The sequence below is a fragment of the Gymnodraco acuticeps genome, unplaced genomic scaffold, assembly GCF_902827175.1.
Source record: "Gymnodraco acuticeps unplaced genomic scaffold, fGymAcu1.1, whole genome shotgun sequence".
Lineage (NCBI taxonomy): Eukaryota > Metazoa > Chordata > Actinopteri > Perciformes > Bathydraconidae > Gymnodraco > Gymnodraco acuticeps.
In genome coordinates, this window is record NW_022990234.1 from 27,872 (window position 1) to 47,803 (window position 19,932).

The 19,932-nt window shown below is 41.2% G+C and overlaps 1 protein-coding gene across 1 annotated transcript in view; it reads right to left on the reverse strand.

The window, feature by feature from the left end:
• LOC117548025 (interphotoreceptor matrix proteoglycan 1-like) overlaps positions 1-19,130 on the reverse strand; it is a 37,088-nt gene extending 17,958 nt beyond the window's left edge. Inside the window, exons 1-2 of the mRNA XM_034218953.1 lie at positions 19,018-19,130; positions 12,871-13,097 (exon numbers count right to left, since the gene is read on the reverse strand). Coding sequence (XP_034074844.1) covers positions 12,871-13,005 — 135 coding nt within the window. The 5' untranslated portion in view covers positions 13,006-13,097; positions 19,018-19,130. The remainder of the gene's footprint in view (positions 1-12,870; positions 13,098-19,017) is intronic.
• Between the last annotated feature and the right edge of the window lie 802 nt (positions 19,131-19,932).

Consider the following 19,932-nt stretch of genomic DNA (forward strand, 5'->3'; position numbering starts at 1 on the left):
GTTCAGAGGTAATTGGTGTACTTTTACTTTAAGAGCCGTCCTCTCGTTATATTTGTTTTGTTTGTTTAAACCTGCGCCATTTTGGCCATTTGGTTTAGTTAAAGGCTGCCTGTATGTCTTTCTAATGTGAGTTTCAGTAAACCATTTTTATTTTAATTTATCACAACTGGTTTTATGTTGCTTTTCCTTTTTTCCCGTAACATGGAGCAGCATTTTTTCCAGTGTTGAGATCCTTTGGACGGAAGAAGCTGTTCAACATCTGACCGATGATTTGATATTAATGCCCAAATGTTTGGTTGCATTTGTCAAAACGCCTCTTCTGTTTTACATAAGCTGAAGAGCTTAGTCATGCAAGGACGATATTAGTAGGAGATTATAACGTTTCCTAAAAACTCCTGGATTGAGGAAATAAAAAAAAGGGAAGATTGAAAACCATGCTTCCCTTGTAATGTGGCTACGAAACAGCACTTAAACATTAGATATGCTGCAATTAATACCTAAAAATACACAATTATCTGTAAATACCAGACTCCACGAACAAGCCTAACTCCAGCACTGAGAAAATTATGGAAAAGGCGACGAATAAAAAACCTGTAAATATATTTTTTGGCCGATTACATCGTCTCATCCTAAATTCTACCTTTATCTCTTCAGTTTGAACACAGCTCAACTCATAAAGAACATATTGCCTCTCCTGCAAAGTGACAATGAAACGGTTGATAACATGTTCGATGCAGTAAAAGATAACACTATAAATTACAGAGTCCCTGAACTCATCTTCACTTCATCTCAACCAGAAGTCGTAAAAACGTCAAGCTTCAAATGTGTTCTTTTGTTACTCTGCAATAAAACTCTAAAAACAATCGATAAAAATATATGATGCCGTACATTTATAAGAAGGCCTGGTCAGAAATGGAAAGTAACTAAGTCTCTACTTTAAAGAGTCCTCTCCTGCTGATGTTCAGGTGTATATCAGTATGTAGTGTCTCTACTTTAAAGAGTCCTCTCCTGCTGATGTTCAGGTGTATATCAGTATGTAGTGTCTCCACTTTAAAGAGTCCTCTCCTGCTGATGTTCAGGTGTATATCAGTATGTAGTGTCTCTACTTTAAAGAGTCCTCCTGTTGATGTTCAGGTGTATATCAGTATGTAGTGTCTCTACTTTAAAGAGTCCTCTCCTGTTGATGTTCAGGTGTATATCAGTATATAGTGTCTCAACTTTAAAGAGTCCTCTCCTGCTGATGTTCAGGTGTATATCAGTATGTAGTGTCTCTACTTTAAAGAGTCCTCTGTGTGATGTGGGATAATTGTGGTTCACATCTCAACTGAATATACCACAGGTCTTGTCCTAGGCATATTAATGCAGAAATAAATTGCTTTAAATCCGAGAAATAGAACCTCTTCCTTTCTCCCTGCTGCTGTTTATCGCTGACAGCAGTGGAAACTGAGTTAAAACGCTGAAACACTCAGTAATTATCTCAAAAATATATATATAAATCTGCTCAGGACAATATATTGCCTCGTAGGAGAAAAAAGAGACTTTCTCCCAGTAGATTTCATTTTGCTGAACTGTTTTGTTAACTGCATCAATAGAGGTAATTATGTCCGGCCTAATGGGATTTAGAGAAAGCAGCAAATATTGAGAGTTAATTTGCTCGCTGTGCAGAAAGGCAGCTGGAGTTTTTGGGGAGTTTAACTGGATTTGAAAAGATGCTCATATCTTGATGAGATTTCTACTCTGAGGTGACCTTGATGGAATGAGATGTGAAGAAATGTGACGAAGGAAACTGTTGTTAATCTCTTAGTCAACAACATAATCACATCAGTGGCAGCCGCTGATGTATTCATCATAGCAAGACGCTCAAACACCAGCTATAAAACACATTTCCTGTTGCTGCATCATTCAACAATGACCGTAAATATTTGTGATGTGCGGGGGAAGCGGTACCCATGCTTGATCAATTAGATTTTATTGAGATTTGTCCCCTTAATATGCAGCTGTCTGACGTCTGTTAGCTAACTAGATCATCTATCAACATCATTTGAAGGCACAGAATCTCACAATAATATCCCTGTAAACTTTCCTCATCTGTTTGTATTAGTATGACAACTAAAGTTAAACATCGCACAACAATAAACAAGCTTTTTACACCTGAACATCAGCAGGAGGGGACTCTTTAAAGTAGAGACACTACATACTGATATACACCTGAACATCAGCAGGAGAGGACTCTTTAAAGTAGAGACACTACATACTGATATACACCTGAACATCAGCAGGAGAGGACTCTTTAAAGTAGAGACACTACATACTGATATACACCTGAACATCAGCAGGAGAGGACTCTTTAAAGTAGAGACACTACATACTGATATACACCTGAACATCAGTAGGAGAGGACTCTTTAAAGTAGAGACACTACATACTGATATACACCTGAACATCAGCAGGAGAGCACTCTTTAAAGTAGAGACACTACATACTGATATACACCTGAACATCAGCAGGAGAGGACTCTTTAAAGTAGAGACACTACATACTGATATACACCTGAACATCAGCAGGAGAGAACTCTTTAAAGTAGAGACACTACATACTGATATACACCTGAACATCAGCAGGAGAGGACTCTTTAAAGTAGAGACACTACATACTGATATACACCTGAACATCAGCAGGAGAGGACTCTTTAAAGTAGAGACACTACATACTGATATACACCTGAACATCAGCAGGAGAGGACTCTTTAAAGTAGAGACACTACATACTGATATACACCTGAACATCAGCAGGAGAGGACTCTTTAAAGTAGAGACACTACATACTGATATACACCTGAACATCAGCAGGAGAGGACTCTTTAAAGTAGAGACACTACATACTGATATACACCTGAACATCAGTAGGAGAGGACTCTTTAAAGTAGAGACACTACATACTGATATACACCTGAACATCAGCAGGAGAGCACTCTTTAAAGTAGAGACACTACATACTGATATACACCCTGAACATCAGCAGGAGAGGACTCTTTAAAGTAGAGACACTACATACTGATATACACCTGAACATCAGCAGGAGAGAACTCTTTAAAGTAGAGACACTACATACTGATATACACCTGAACATCAGCAGGAGAGGACTCTTTAAAGTAGAGACACTACATACTGATATACAACCTGAACATCAGCAGGAGAGGACTCTTTAAAGTAGAGACACTACATACTGATATACAACCTGAAATATCAGTAGGAGAGGACTCTTTAAAGTAGAGACACTACATACTGATATACACCTGAACATCAGCAGGAGAGGACTCTTTAAAGTAGAGACACTACATACTGATATACACCTGAACATCAGCAGGAGAGGACTCTTTAAAGTAGAGACAGTACATACTGATATACACCTGAACATCAGCAGGAGAGGACTCTTTTAAAGTAGAGACACTACATGCTGATATACACCTGAACATCAGCAGGAGAGGACTCTTTAAAGTAGAGACACTACATACTGATATACACCTGAACATCAGCAGGAGAGGACTCTTTAAAGTAGAGACACTACATACTGATATACACCTGAACATCAGCAGGAGAGGACTCTTTAAAGTAGAGACACTACATACTGATATACACCTGAACATCAGTAGGAGAGGACTCTTTAAAGTAGAGACACTACATACTGATATACACCTGAACATCAGCAGGAGAGCACTCTTTAAAGTAGAGACACTACATACTGATATACACCTGAACATCAGCAGGAGAGGACTCTTTAAAGTAGAGAACACTACATACTGATATACACCTGAACATCAGCAGGAGAGAACTCTTTAAAGTAGAGACACTACATACTGATATACACCTGAACATCAGCAGGAGAGGACTCTTTAAAGTAGAGACACTACATACTGATATACACCTGAACATCAGCAGGAGAGGACTCTTTAAAGTAGAGACACTACATACTGATATACACCTGAAACATCAGTAGGAGAGGACTCTTTAAAGTAGAGACACTACATACTGATATACACCTGAACATCAGCAGGAGAGGACTCTTTAAAGTAGAGACACTACATACTGATATACACCTGAACATCAGCAGGAGAGGACTCTTAAAGTAGAGACAGTAACATACTGATATACACCTGAACATCAGCAGGAGAGGACTCTTTAAAGTAGAGACACTACATACTGATATACACCTGAACATCAGCAGGAGAGGACTCTTTAAAGTAGAGACACGACATACTGATATACACCTGAACATCAGCAGGAAAGCACTTATTCCATCATATATTCTTGCACATTTTCTTCTTGCAATATTCGTTTATGTGCATTGCTGAAGAAGCCTGGGAGTTAAGCATTTTATTCAGCACTAAAGTCTTTGAATCTTGTTAAATCATTAGATATTTCCTTCTATCTGCCATCCATATGCAGCTTTAGCCTTTATTTAAAACTGTGGGGTAAATGTTAACACAATACCTGCAGACACGCGGAAAAACACATCGTGGAGGTTTTCTTTTAAGTTTCTCTGTAGTGTAAACTTTACCCTGGCAGTGGTCCTTCTGCTGGTTCACTCGCAGTGATGTGTGGGGTGATAAGGATTTGATTCTGTAATGAGCTCTCTGGGGAGCGTGGGGATACAAAACAACACCAGTTTACAGCAGCAGGACATTCATCAAAAATATACGACTTACTTTTGCACGGCACTTAAAGGGTGACGTTGGTGTTTGTGCCTCAGTGACTAATGGGGAATGAGCTATTGTGCAAACATGACAAATATAATCCAGTGTAAGACAAATAAATGATCAACAGAGCACAAATAAAGTGTGTAAACTGTAAATCTTAAAAATAAATGGCTTCAAGGAATCATTTATTCCTAGCTTTAAATTGTGCAGACCTCCTTTACGCCCTCAGTGAGTAATGGGGAAAGCCATTTTTAAAATGTGGCCAATTCCACAAAAAGCCAATGGGATTCCTCCATTGGATTTTAGATTAATGGAGAACTTAATCTCAAACAAACATTTATGATATTGTTGAGCAGGATAGTCTCCACATATTAACAACACTTTGTGATTTCTGAAGTAAAAAGGTAGGCTATAAAGGAACTACAGCACGGTCACATGACTTCACGTCACCACCGCTAAGCTAAAGGTAGCTAATGTTGGGCTATAAAGGAACTACAGCACGGTCACATGACTTCACGTCACCACCGCTAAGCTAAAGGTGGCTAATGTTGGGCTATAAAGGAACTACAGCACATGGTCACATGACTTCAACGTCACCACCCGCTAAGCTAAAGGAGGCTAATGTTGGGGCTATAAAGGAACTACAGCACGGTCCACATGACTTCACGTCCACCACCGCCTAGCTAAAGGTGGCTAATGTGGGCCCTTATAAAGGAAACTACCAGCACGAGGTCACATGACTTCATCCGTCACCACCGCTAGCTAAAGGTGGCTAAATGTTGGGAGCTATAAAGGGAACTCCACAGCACGGTCACATGACCTTCCACTTCACCACCGCTAAGCCTAAAGGAGGCTAATGTTGGGCTATAAAGGAAACTACAGCCCCGGTCACATGACTTCACGTCACCACCCGCTCAAGCCTAAAGGTGGCTAATGTTGGGCTATAAAGGAAACTACAGCCACGGTCACATGACCTTCACGTCCCACGCCTAGAGCTAAAACCAGGTGGCTAATGTTGGGCTCTAAAGGAACTACAGCAACGGTCACATGACTTCACGTCACCACCGCTAAGCTAAAGGGGCTAATGTTGGGCTATAAAGCGAACTACAGGCACGGTCACATGACTTCACGTCACCACCGCTAAAGCTAAAGGAGGCTAATGTTGGGATATAAAGGAACTACAGCACGGTCACATGACTTCACGTCACCACCGCTAAGCTAAAGGAGGCTAATGTTGGGCTATAAAGGAACTACAGCACGGTCACATGACTTCACGTCACCACCGCTAAGCTAAAGGAGGCTAATGTTGGGCTATAAAGGAACTACAGCACGGTCACATGACTTCACGTCACCACCGCTAAGCTAAAGGAGGCTAATGTTCGGCGTGATGACGTTTATTCGTCTCATTTAGACACCTGTTAGCAACCTCCGTTTTTAAATCCACCAGTGGGGTATTTACTGACTTAGTTTATGTCGTAGAATTAAAATCTCTTCAGCTTGTGTTAACCGCAGACTTTATTTCAGGCTAACAACCAAAAACATATTCAGGAAACCATTGACTTCCAGACCAGGGGACAGGAAGTGGTAATGTGATTTCACTGAGGAATACATTAATGAAACAAAATAAAAAAATGCATTTAAAAAGGGACATTTTCACACTCCTTGAAACAGTCCTGCTTATAGATTTGCAGCTAATATTTGTACGCCTCTTCATTTGTTCCCAGACCAAAGGTAAAGTCTTGTTGACCAGGGTTACAAGACCACACGTGTTCACATTGATTTGTATTTAGCCTCTCTCTTTTCAGCATTATTATCCTGTTGGAAAGATGTGCCGAGGCTCAGAGGAACACACATCTCATGAAGGTGTAGTATTCATTTATCGGGTGAAGGAATGCTGACTGTGCGTCATATTTCTGGGTATGTTTAATATGTCCACCAGGGAGATACTGGAGGAAACATGGCTTTCTAATGGTGACCACTGGGAGCCCAGTATGAATGTTTTACTGATGCATTTCAGCTTTAGAGATGGGAAAATACATACACAGTTGAAGAAAGGATTCAAAGCAGTCAATAGAAACATATAAAAGCATTGTTTGGGTAAAATATAGGGTAAGTCTTATAAAACAACACCTTCTTTTAACCATATACTTAGTACTTTTCTTACCAATCTTATATTACATTAAACTTTCAATTGAAGAATTTCCAAATGTTGTCATTGTTGGAGAAAAAAAACAAATCACTTTCTGATTGTTTTCTTTGGAGCGTACTACAAGCTTCAGATTTCAGGGGAAAAGCAAAACAATCATTATAATGAACATTTGGTTATTGCTAGCTGCTTCTTTTGGAAAATATTTGCATCACTGCTCAGGACACACTGGAATTTGCCGTTTGTCCACAGCTTGGTCCAGTAAATGGAGCCTTAATTTCCCTGGAGATAGTTCCCTTTGGCAGAGAGGACATTAAAGTTTATAGGGAACCAAACAAAACGCCAATTGTGTGATTTTCTGCAGCTATTACATTGTGAAATCAACATGTACCCCATGCAGTGATCACCAACTGGCGGCCCGCGGGCCACATCCGGCCCGCCAGACATTCTCATCCGGCCCGCACGACGGGGGTGACTGTGGGGTTGGCGCAAGCCCCCAGGAAGTGCGCCGGACTCAGATGAAAATATTCGTGCTGGCCAAACGGCGGTACTACACTTCCGTTTGGTTGCCAGGCCCGGAAACACTTTTTCCCATTGACTTACATGGGGAAAGAGTGGTCTGTAACTCGTTGGATAATTGTTTTTAAACTAAATAAACTACCCAGTGTGAACACTTGTATAGCCCTTATTAAAAACATTCGTTCCTCAAGTTGTAAAAATGTGCTAATAACGTTATTCTGAGAGTTATTTCCCTCTGCATTATGAACGCGCATCTAACCCACGGGACCGCGCTAACCGGAGGGTGGGGCTGGAGCTATTGGAGCTACAACGAGCCGTTAAAGGCAGAGAGTGAAATTCAGTGAATACACGTAGTTTACAGAGATGCTGTATGAGAAACCAATGTGAGTTGCGTTTATCTTTACCCATGGATAAGAACGGATCCATATCGTCTCACTGCCATCCCACGGAGCTGTAATAATGGATATATTGCACATGTTTGCTGTAATTCATTATCATACATGGGCTGTATGATTACATCTTGTACCGTAAATGTTGTATTAAATAAAGTTAATATTACCGACATTATTAACGTCCCTGTAGCTTCGTATTGCACTAAGAAGCTTATTGCACTGTATATAAATATATATATATATACAGTGCAATAATTATTTCATGCTAAATGAAGCTCTGTTGGATATCACTAGATCCTGTTACAGCGTAATATAAGTACATAACGATTGATGTGTACATTAGCATCATTACTAGCTAGCCACTAGCTGCTAACTGCCGCCTCGTTCATATCAAATCCATGATAACAACAACCATTACCATGCTGTCATGAACGCGCGGTGCTGTTACGTGTACGCAAATTAACGTGCTTGATGTGAACGAGCATTTTGGTTAAAGTTGCGCATGCTCTATGAGCGCACATACGGGTACTTCTCAGGCATGCTGGGTAATCTGTGACGTTTCACTCTCTCAAAAGGTGGGCCATTTTATCATCATGCGCTAATGAGCAACTCTCATAGGAATTAATGAGGCCCCGCCTCCCACGCTGTATCCAGTTCTTATTATACATCCATGGGTTGGCGGAGTGGTTACTGCGTTCGCCTCCCACCCATTTTTTTTTGTTACAACGTCCCGTGAGTAAGGTGCAGTACCGGAGTCCAACAGAGAGGCAGTAGACTGCGTACTGCGAAACCTTCCCTGCCTTGAACAAGAATTGATCCTTCGTTGTGAAGAGTCTGGTTAATGCGCTCCGCACCACAGCAGCAGCCCCGCAGCGACAGAGTCCAACAGAGAGGCAGGAGCTGCGGGACAGTAGCCTAGAAGCAGGGTTGGGTTGTAACGGAATACATGTAACGGCGTTACGTAATCAGAATACACAAATCAAGTAGGCTAACTGTATTCAGCTGGCGTTACATTTGAAAAACGAGTAATCTGATTACAGTTACTTTCGTAAACCTGAAGTGAATACATTTGGAATACTTTTTGGAATTATTGGTGGAAAAGTTTCCTCACAAAATGTAATATTCATTACCGGCAGAGCTGTGTGCACACTGCACAGCGCTGCAGCGTGTCTGTGAGCGAGAGAGAGATGCAGCGTGTCTGTGAGGCCCCGCCCCCGCACGCAGATGAGAGAGAGATCTCTTTTAAAATATATTAAAAGTTAGAAACGGAGATGGTTCATAAAATGTGCAAGATAACGTTTATGTAGCGTTTCTTTATAGTCGCGATGATGACATTTCATAACGGGATCAAATCAAAGTGAATGGCCTGCTGCTGCTGAATGCATGGGGCAAGTGACTGGAAACAGTTTTAAAAGTTATTACATCGTTTCAGATAATAAATAATAATGATGATTCATTCTATTTAGGGGCGCCTTTCAAAGCACCAAGGACACCTTACAATTCATAACATATTCCAAGGAAAGGTTTTAAGACAGTACAAAGAATGCAGTCCGGGTGATGTTTTTTATGTGTGGTGCAGATGAGAGAGAGCTGTCCAGAATGACACCAAGATGTTGTGTTTGAGTTCTTGATAAGCCATTAAAACAGTAAAATACGTGTCTCCTGTTCCCCAAAACATACCCATCTGTTATGGAAAAAGACAGTATTCTAAAAGTATTCTAAAAGTAATCTGAATACATTTTTAAGACACGTAGCTGTATTCTGATTACTTCAGAGCATGTATTCAGTAACTGATTACATTTACAAAGTAACCCTCCCAACCCTGCCTAGGAGTGATCCTTCGTTAGCGTGAAGAGTCTGCTAAGCTTCATGTGGTCCACAGTACCTGAGCGTGCTCCACGAGCACGCACTCCCCCCCCCCACTTCAAAATTCTGGGCTATATAAAAATCGCTGGCTCGCGATAGTGTCTATTGGATACATTTTGGCCCTTGGACAAATGTAGTTGGTGATCCCATACTGTTTTAAAGGGGCCCTATTCTGCAGTATGTAGCGTCTCTACTTTAAAGAGTTCTCTCCTGCTGATGTTCAGGTGTATATCAGTATGTAGCGTCTCTACTTTAAAGAGTCCTCTCCTGCTGAGTTTCAGGTGTATATCAGTATGTAGTGTCTCTACTTTAAAGAGTCCTCTCCTGCTGATGTTCAGGTGTATATCAGTATGTAGTGTCTCTACTTTAAAGAGTCCTCTCCTGCTGATGTTCAGGTGTATATCAGTATGTAGTGTCTCTACTTTAAAGAGTCCTCTCCTGCTGATGTTCAGGTGTATATCAGTATGTAGAGTCTCTACTTTAAAGAGTTCTCTCCTGCTGATGTTCAGGTGTATATCAGTATGTAGCGTCTCTACTTTAAAGAGTCCTCTCCTGCTGATGTTCAGGTGTATATCAGTATGTAGCATCTCTACTTTAAAGAGTCCTCTCCTGCTGATGTTCAGGTGTATATCAGTATGTAGTGTCTCTACTTTAAAGAGTCCTCTCCTGTTGATGTTCAGGTGTATATCAGTATGTAGTGTCTCTACTTTAAAGAGTCCTCTCCCTGCTGATGTTCAGGTGTATATCAGTATGTAGTGTCTCTACTTTAAAGAGTCCTCTCCTGCTGATGTTCAGGTGTATATCAGTATTAGTGTCTCTACTTTAAAGAGTCCTCTCCTGCTGATGTTCAGGTGTATATCAGTATGTAGTGTCTCTACTTTAAAGAGTCCTCTCCTGCTGATGTTCAGGTGTATATCAGTATGTAGAGTCTCTACTTTAAAGAGTCCTCTCCTGCTGATGTTCAGGTGTATATCAGTATGTAGCGTCTCTACTTTAAAGAGTTCTCTCCTGCTGATGTTCAGGTGTATATCAGTATGTAGCGTCTCTACTTTAAAGAGTCCTCTCCTGCTGATGTTTAGGTGTATATCAGTATGTAGTGTCTCTACTTTAAAGAGTCCTCTCCTGCTGATGTTCAGGTGTATATCAGTATGTAGTGTCTCTACTTTAAAGAGTCCTCTCCGCTGATGTTCAGGTGTATATCAGTATGTAGTGTCTCTACTTTAAAGAGTCCTCTCCTGCTGATGTTCAGGTGTATATCAGTATGTAGAGTCCTCTACTTTAAAGAGTTCTCTCCTGCTGATGTTCAGGTGTATATCAGTATGTAGCGTCTCTACTTTAAAGAGTCCTCTCCTGCTGATGTTCAGGTGTATATCAGTATGTAGCATCTCTACTTTAAAGAGTCCTCTCCTGCTGATGTTCAGGTGTATATCAGTATGTAGTGTCTCTACTTTAAAGAGTCCTCTCCTGTTGATGTTCAGGTGTATATCAGTATGTAGTGTCTCTACTTTAAAGAGTCCTCTCCTGCTGATGTTCAGGTGTATATCAGTATGTAGTGTCTCTACTTTAAACAGTCCTCTCCTGCTGATGTTCAGGTGTATATCAGTATGTAGTGGCTCTACTTTAAACAGTCCCTCTCCTGCTGATGTTCAGGTGTATATCAGTATGTAGTGTCTCTACTTTAAAGAGTCCTCTCCTGCTGATGTTCAGGTGTATATCAGTATGTAGAGTCTCTACTTTAAAGAGTCCTCTCCTGCTGATGTTTCAGGTTGTATATCAGTATGTAGTGTCCTCTACTTTAAAGAGTCCTCTCCTGCTGATGTTCAGGTGTATATCAGTATGTAGTGTCTCTACTTTAAAGAGTCCTCTCCTGTGATGTTCAGGTGTATATCAGTATGTAGTGTCTCTACTTTAAAGAGTTCTCTCCTGCTGATGTTCAGGTGTTTATCAGTATGTAGTGTCTCTACTTTAAAGAGTCCTCTCCTGCTGATGTTCAGGTGTATATCAGTATGTAGTGTCTCTACTTTAAAGAGTCCTCTCCTGCTGATGTTCAGGTGTATATCAGTATGTAGTGTCTCTACTTTAAAGAGTCCTCTCCTGTTGATGTTCAGGTGTATATCAGTATGTAGTGTCTCTACTTTAAAGAGTCCTCTCCTGCTGATGTTCAGGTGTATATCAGTATGTAGTGTCTCTACTTTAAAGAGTCTCTCCTGCTGATGTTCAGGTGTATATCAGTATGTAGTGTCTCTACTTTAAAGAGTCCTCTCCTGCTGATGTTCAGGTGTATATCAGTATGTAGTGTCTCTACTTTAAAGAGTTCTCTCCTGCTGATGTTCAGGTGTTTATCAGTATGTAGTGTCTCTACTTTAAAGAGTCCTCTCCTGCTGATGTTCAGGTGTATATCAGTATGTAGTGTCTCTACTTTAAAGAGTCCTCTCCTGCTGATGTTCAGGTGTATATCAGTATGTAGTGTCTCTACTTTAAAGAGTCCTCTCCTGTTGATGTTCAGGTGTATATCAGTATGTAGTGTCTCTACTTTAAAGAGTCCTCTCCTGCTGATGTTCAGGTGTATATCAGTATGTAGTGTCTCTACTTTAAACAGTCCTCTCCTGCTGATGTTCAGGTGTATATCAGTATGTAGTGCCTCTACTTTAAAGAGTCCTCTCCTGCTGATGTTCAGGTGTATATCAGTATGTAGAGTCTCTACTTTAAAGAGTCCTCTCCTGCTGATGTTCAGGTGTATATCAGTATGTAGTGTCTCTACTTTAAAGAGTCCTCTCCTGCTGATGTTCAGGTGTATATCAGTATGTAGTGTCTCCTACTTGAAAGAGTCCTCTCCTGCTGATGTTCAGGTGTATATCAGTATGTAGTGTCTCTACTTTAAAGAGTCCTCTCGTGCTGATGTTCAGGTGTATATCAGTATGTAGTGTCTCTACTTGAAAGAGTCCTCTCCTGCTGATGTTCAGGTGTATATCAGTATGTAGAGTCTCTACTTTAAAGAGTCCTCTCCTGCTGATGTTCAGGTGTATATCAGTATGTAGTGTCTCTACTTTAAAGAGTCCTCTCCTGCTGATGTGCAGGTCCAAGTTAAATCATCTTGCCACAAGTCAACATGATTTAAATAAACTAAAGTATTTCATGTTGAGTTAATGTGTCTCAAGTAAAGCCAAGTTATAGTCATTATGTCACAAATACTGTAGTACTGCATTTCTGCCTGAAACTCAATGTTATTTACTCTGTTAATTCCTACTCACCACGTCTAAGAAGGTGCTCTCCAGGGACCTGTATTCGGACGACGTCTTGTTGAAAAGATCTAGGGAGAAGTCCATGTTGGTGACGCGCAGACTGAAGAACACCACCAGTTCTCTTCCGTTACTCGCTGTGGTCATGGAGGGCGTGGTGAGATACTTCACAGGAGGCCGGGCCGTGGAGGGAGCGCTGGTTTGTTCCTCAACAACAGACAGGAAGCCACTCCCCTCTTCTGAAATCATTACATTAAAAGGTCACCTATTCTGCAAAATCCTCTTCTTCATGTCTCTTCTACATAAACATGTGTCCCCTCTTCTTCATGTCTCTTCTACATCAACATGTGTCCCCTCTTCTTCATGTCTCTTCTACATCAACATGTGTCCCCTCTTCTTCATGTCTCTTCTACATCAACATGTGTCCCCTCTTCTTCATGTCTTTCTACATCAACATGTGTCCCCTCTTCTTCATGTCTCTCTACATCAACATGGTGTCCCCCTCTTCTTCATGTCTCTTCTACTCAACATGTGTCCCCTCTTCTTCATGTCCTCTTCTACATCAACATGTGGTCCCCTCTTCTTCATGTCTCTTCTTAATCAACATGTGTCCCCTCTTCTTCATGTCTCTTCATCATCAACATGTGTCCCCTTCTTCATGGTCTCTTCTAACATCAACATGTGTCCCCTCTTCTTCATGTCTCTTCTACATCAACATGTGGTCCCCCTCTTCTTCATGTCTCTTCTACATCACATGTGTCCCCTCTTCTCCATGTCTCTTCTACATCAACATGTGTACCCTCTTCTCCATGTCTCTTCTACATCAACATGTGGTCCCCTCTTCTCCATGTCTCTTCTACATCAACATGTGTCCCCTCTTCTTCCATGTCTCTTCTACATCAACATGTGTCCCCTCTTCTTCATGTCTCTTCTACATCAACATGTGTCCCCCTCATTCTTCATGTCTCTTCTACATCAACATGTGTCCCCCTCTTCTTCATGTCTCTTCTACATCAACATGTTCTGTCCCCTCTTCTTCATGTCTCTTCTACATCAATATGTGGTCCCCTATTCTCCATGTCTCTTCTACATCAACATGTGGTCCCCTCTTCTTCATGTCTCCTCTACATCAACATGTGTCCCCTCTTCTTCATGTCTCCTCTACATCAACATGTGTCCCCTCTTCTTCATGTCTCCTCTACATCAAACATGTGTCCCCTCTTCTCCATGTCTCTTCTACATCAACATGTGTCCCCTCTTCTTCATGTCTCTTCTAACATCAGCATGTGTCCCTCTTCTTCATGTCTCTTCTACATCAACATGTGTCCCCCTCTTCTACATCAACATGTGTCCCCCCTCTTCTTCATGTCCTTCTACATCAACAATGTGTCCCCTCTTCTTCATGTCTCTTCTTACATCAACATTGTCCCCTCTTCTTCATGTCTCTTCTACATCAACATGTGTCCTCTCTTCTTCATGTCTCTTCTTACATCAACATGTGTCCTCTCTTCTTCATGTCTCTTCTACATCAACATGTGTCCCCTCTTCTTCATGTCTCTTCTACATCAACATGTGTCCCCTCTTCTTACTGTCTCTTCTACATCAACATGTTGTCCCCTCTTCTTCATGTCTCTTCTACATCAACATGTGTCCTCCTCTTTCTTCATGTCCTCTTCTACATCAACATGTGTCCTCTCTTCTTCATGTCTCCTTCTACATCAACATGTGTCCTCTCTTCTTCAATGTCTCTTCTACATCAACATGTGTCCTCTCTTCTTCATGTCTCTTCTACATCAACATGTGTCCCCCTCTTCTTCATGTCTCTTCTACATCAACATGTGTCCTCTCTTCTTCATGTCTCTTCTACATCAACATGTGTCCTCTCTTCTTCATGTCTCTTCTACAATCAACATGTGTCCCCTCTTCTTCATGTCTCTTCTACATCAACATGTGTCCTCTCTTCTTCATGTCTCTTCTACATCAACATGTGTCCCTCTCTCTTCTTCATGTCTCTTCTACATCAACATGTGTCCTCTCTTCTTCATGTCTCTTCTACATCAATGTGTCCCCTCTTCTTCATGTCTCTTCTACATCAACATGTGTCCCCTCTTCTTCACGTCTCTTCTACATCAACATGTGTCCCCTCTTCTTCATGTCTTCTTCTACATCAACATTGTCCTCTCTTCTTCATGTCTCTTCTACATCAACATGTGTCCCTCTTCTTCATGTCTCTTCTACATCAACATGTGTCCTCTCTTCTTCATGTCTCTTCTACATCAACATGTGTCCTCTCTTCTTCATGTCTCTTCTACATCAACATGTGTCCCCTCTTCTTCATGTCTCTTCTACATCAACATGTGTCCTCTCTTCTTCATGTCTCTTCTACATCAACATGTGTCCTCTCTCTTCATGTCTCTTCTACATCAACATGTGTCCCCTCTTCTTCATGTCTCTTCTACATCAACATGTGTCCCTCTCTTCTTCATGTCTCTTCTACAATCAACATGTGTCCCTCGCTTCTTCATGTCTCTTCTACATCAACATGTGTCCCCTCTTCTTCATGTCTCTTCTACATCAACATGTGTCCCCCCCAAAAGGTCTTCTTCATGTCTCTTCTACATCAACATGTGTCCCCTCTTCTTCATGTCTCTTCTACATCAACATGTGTCCTCTCTTCTTCATGTCTCTTCTACATCAACCATGTGTCCCTCTCTTCTTCATGTCTCTTCTACATCAACATGTGTCCTCTCTTCTTCATGTCTCTTCTACTCAACATGTGTTCCTCTCTCTTCTTCATGTCTCTTCTACATCAACATGTGTCCCCTCTTCTTCATGTCTCTTCTACATCAACATGTGTCCTCTCTTCTTCATGTCCTCTTGACTACTATCATGTCTCTTCTACATCACATGTGTCCTCTCTTCTTCATGTCTCTTCTACATCAACATGTGTCCATCTCTTCTCATGTCTCTTCTACATCACATGTGTCCCCCTCTTCTTCATGTCTCTTCTACATTCAACATGTGTCCTCCTCTTCTTCATGTCTCTTCTACATCAACATGTGTCCTCTCTTCTTCATGTCTCTTCTACATCAACATGTGTCCCCTCTTCTTCATGTCTCTTCTACATCAACATGTGTCCCCTCTTCTTCACGTCTCTTCTACATCAACATGTGTCCCCTCTTCTTCCCGTCTCTTCTACATCAACACGTGTCCCCTCTTCTTCACGTCTCTTCTACATCAACACGTGTCCCCTCTTCTTCACGTCTCTTCTACATCAACACGTGTCCCCTCTTCTTCACGTCTCTTCTACATCAACATGTGTCCCCTCTTCTTCATGTCTCTTCTACATCAACATGTGTCCCCTCTTCTTCATGTCTCTTCTACATCAACATGTGTCCCCTCTTCTTCATGTCTCTTCTACATCAGCATGTGTCCCCCTCTTCCTCATGTCTCTTCTACAATCACCATGTGTCCCCTCTTCTTCATGTCTCTTCTACATCAACATGTGTCCCCTCTTCTTCATGTCTCTTCTACATCACATGTGTCCCCTCTTCTTCATGTCTCTTCCACATCAACATGTGTCCCCTCTTCTTCATGTCTCTTCTACATCAAACATGTGTCCCCTCTTTTTCACACGTCTCTTCTACATCAACATGTGTCCCCTCTCTTTCACGTCTCTTCTACATCAACATGTGTCCCCTCTTCTTCATGTCTCTTCTACATCAACATGTGTCCCCTCTTCTTCATGTCTCTTCCACATCAACATGTGTCCCCTCTTCTTCATGTCTCTTCTACATCAACATGTGTCCCCTCTTTTTCATGTCTCTTCTACATCAACATGTGTCCCCTCTTCTTCATGTCTCTTCTACATCAACATGTGTCCCCTCTTCTTCATGTCTCTTCTACATCAACATTGTCCTCTCTTCTTCATGTCTCTTCTACATCAACATGTGTCCCCTCTTCTCCATGTCTCTTCTACATCAACATGTGTCCCCTCTTTTTCATGTCTCTTCTACATCAACATGTGTCCCCTCTTCTTCATGTCTCTTCTACATCAACATGTGTCCCCTCTTCTCCATGTCTCTTCTACATCAAATGTGTCCCCTCTTTTCATGTCTCTTCTACATCAACATGTGTCCCCTCTTCTTCATGTCTCTTCTACATCAACTGTGTGCCCTCTTCTTCATGTCTCTTCTACATCAACATGTGTCCCCTCTTCTTCATGTCTCTTCTACATCAACATGTGTCCTCTCTCTTCTTCATGTCTCTTCTACATCAACAACATGTGTCCCCTCTTCTTCATGTCTCTTCTACATCACATGTGTCCTCTCTTCTTCATGTCTCTTCTACATCAACATGTGTCCCTCTTCTCTATGTCTCTTCTACATCAACATGTGTCCTCTCTTCTTCATGTCTCTTCTACATCAACATGTGTCCCCTCTTCTTCATGTCTCTTCTACATCAACATGTGTCCCCTCCAACATGTGTCCACTCTTCTTTATGTCTCTTCTACATCAACATGTGTCCTCTCTTATTCATGTCTCTTCTACATCACCATGTGTCCCCTCTTCTTCATGTCATCTTCTACATCAACATGTGTCCCCCTCTTCTTCATGTCTTCTTCTAACATACATGTGTCCCCTCTTCTTCATGTCTCTTCTACATCAACATGTGTCCCCTCTTCTTCATGTCTCTTCCACATCAACATGTGTCCCCTCTTCTTCATGTCTCTTCTACATCAACATGTGTCCCCTCTTCTTCATGTCTCTTCTACATCAACATGTGTCCCCTCTTCTTCATGTCTCTTCTACATCAACATGTGTCCCCTCTGTGGAAAGAGACTCTGAAAGTTTCAGGAACAAAGATTCTCTCTCTTTTTGTCCTGATCCATTTATATAAAAACCTTTTGGCAACTTGATGATGTCATAACGATGTGTTGTCTTGTGTAACCATTAGCCAATCAGCAACCAATGTAACCCCCCCCCCCCCTTATCACCTGAATCTCCTCCTAGAGCACCATTGAGTTCTTTGTAACCAAATGTCTCTCAGAGGGGCGTGGGGAGGGGCTCCTTATTTTCATCTAAAGTAACAGACAGAGAATCAGCACTTTGGAAACAGGGCTGAAACAGAGGGGATTATGGGTAATGCTGCAATGACCTGTTTGGTGTTTCAGCCAATCAGAGACAGGCTCTGGATATATCTGAGACCTGTGATATACTGATGAAGAGGAGGATGATAGGGGACCTTTAATGCACACAATATCTTTTTTTTGAGGTGCCAATCCCACTGTGTATCAACACAGAATGTATACTATGCATGAGATATATTACAAGCTTTCTCTACATACTCTTTCCTTGAATAGTTCATTCTGTAATGTGTTGTCTGGGGATGCAAAATGGATGAAAGAGAAGGATGAAAGGGAATATAAAAAGGTTAGAAAAGTGTCAAAAGAACTATAACTTACAGGAAGACTAGAGGTAGAGGAATGAGAGAATTTGGTTCGGGATATTTCCAAATATCTGGAACAAACTCCCAGAAAGCTGCCGGTCGGCTGCAGCTCTGACTACTGTTAAACCCAGGCTGAAGACTTTCCTTTTTGCCTCTGCTTTTAATTGAACTCTTCACATCTTAAACTGTAACTTGTATTCATGTTTTATTATCTTTGCTTTTTAATGTGTTTCCACTGCGATATTTCTTAATGTCTTTCTTTTTCTGTTTTATTACTGCACATATTTTATTCCATTCTATTTCGATGTAAATACTGCTATATTTGACTATATATTTTATAACTTTAATAATGTTATCATGTTATTATAGTACTTTCACGTCACTTGTAACGATCACTGTAAATATTGCATTGTCTCACCTGACACTGAAATACACCTCTCTCTGATCTGGTCATTTAAACTAACAATCTTTGTTTTCTATGTTCTGTTGCCTATTAGCGTTTTATTTTTTAACAAATTGTACGGTGTCCTTGGGTGTCATGAAAGCGCCTAAAATAAAATGTATTATTATTATTATGTGGAACAAATCTGCTCAAATCATCAGTGTTTTAATCAGGATTTAAAATCAATTCCATCTGTGTTTTTAATTCTTGTTTGACTTTTATGTACGCACCACGACTCTAAGTCAAATTCCTCGTACGTGTCAACCTACCTGGTGAGAAACCTGTTTCTGATTCTTCTGATTCTGAAATCTCATTGGTTGATAGGTCCGATTGATCCAACTCAACTGCAAGATCCTGTACAGCCTCGTCGATATGTCGTCCGTCGCCGGTGGGAGGGTTTGGATTTCGATTCCTTTCGGCACAAACGGGTTCAAGTTCTCATCGATAATGACGACCGCTGGCTCCGGGTCTGCTCCTTCAAAGAGTCCAGAGTCTGAAGTTGGGTTGGGTTCAGACACTTCGGTTGCCGGAGGTGAAGGGAAGGAGTCTGAAACCGGAGTTTCCGTTACACTGACGTCCATTTCTGGAGATATCGAGTCTTCGTCAGTTCCCTCTGATGTGTCGTTGTTGTCTTGATCTGTCACCTCTTTGAAAAGTCAGGCAGAAAAATATCATTCATTAATGAGCGCTTACAAAGGGTTTTATACATGTTAGTGTGAATTAAACTATACATTCAAACTGGTAAATGTGCAGTTTGAACCTACACTTTAAGAATAAATATCTTTATGTAGCACATAGAAAGGTTTTGGCGCTTGAAGCCAATGCAGTAACATTTTAAATTGTTTGAAAACGAAAGTACCTGCAGGACTCTGGCTGTCTTGAGTCTGTGTCTTCATTGTTGATTGGACTTATCGTAAGTCAATGTGGATAACACAGCAGCTTAACGCAATGTAATGTCTGAAATCATCAAGAAATCAAACCCAAGTTGTTGCTAGAATGGCATCAAAAAAAGAGCAGCTTACAAGCCGGAGATTCTGTAGAAATAATATCTGTAATCAGGAGTCACAATCAGGGGCTTTTGACTGCAGGGAAGAGAGCTCCGAGTTTTATTTATTTGACCTTTAGACAGCCGAAACAGTTAGCGAACGGCCAGTGTTAGCAACAGCAGTTCTGTCCATGTCTTT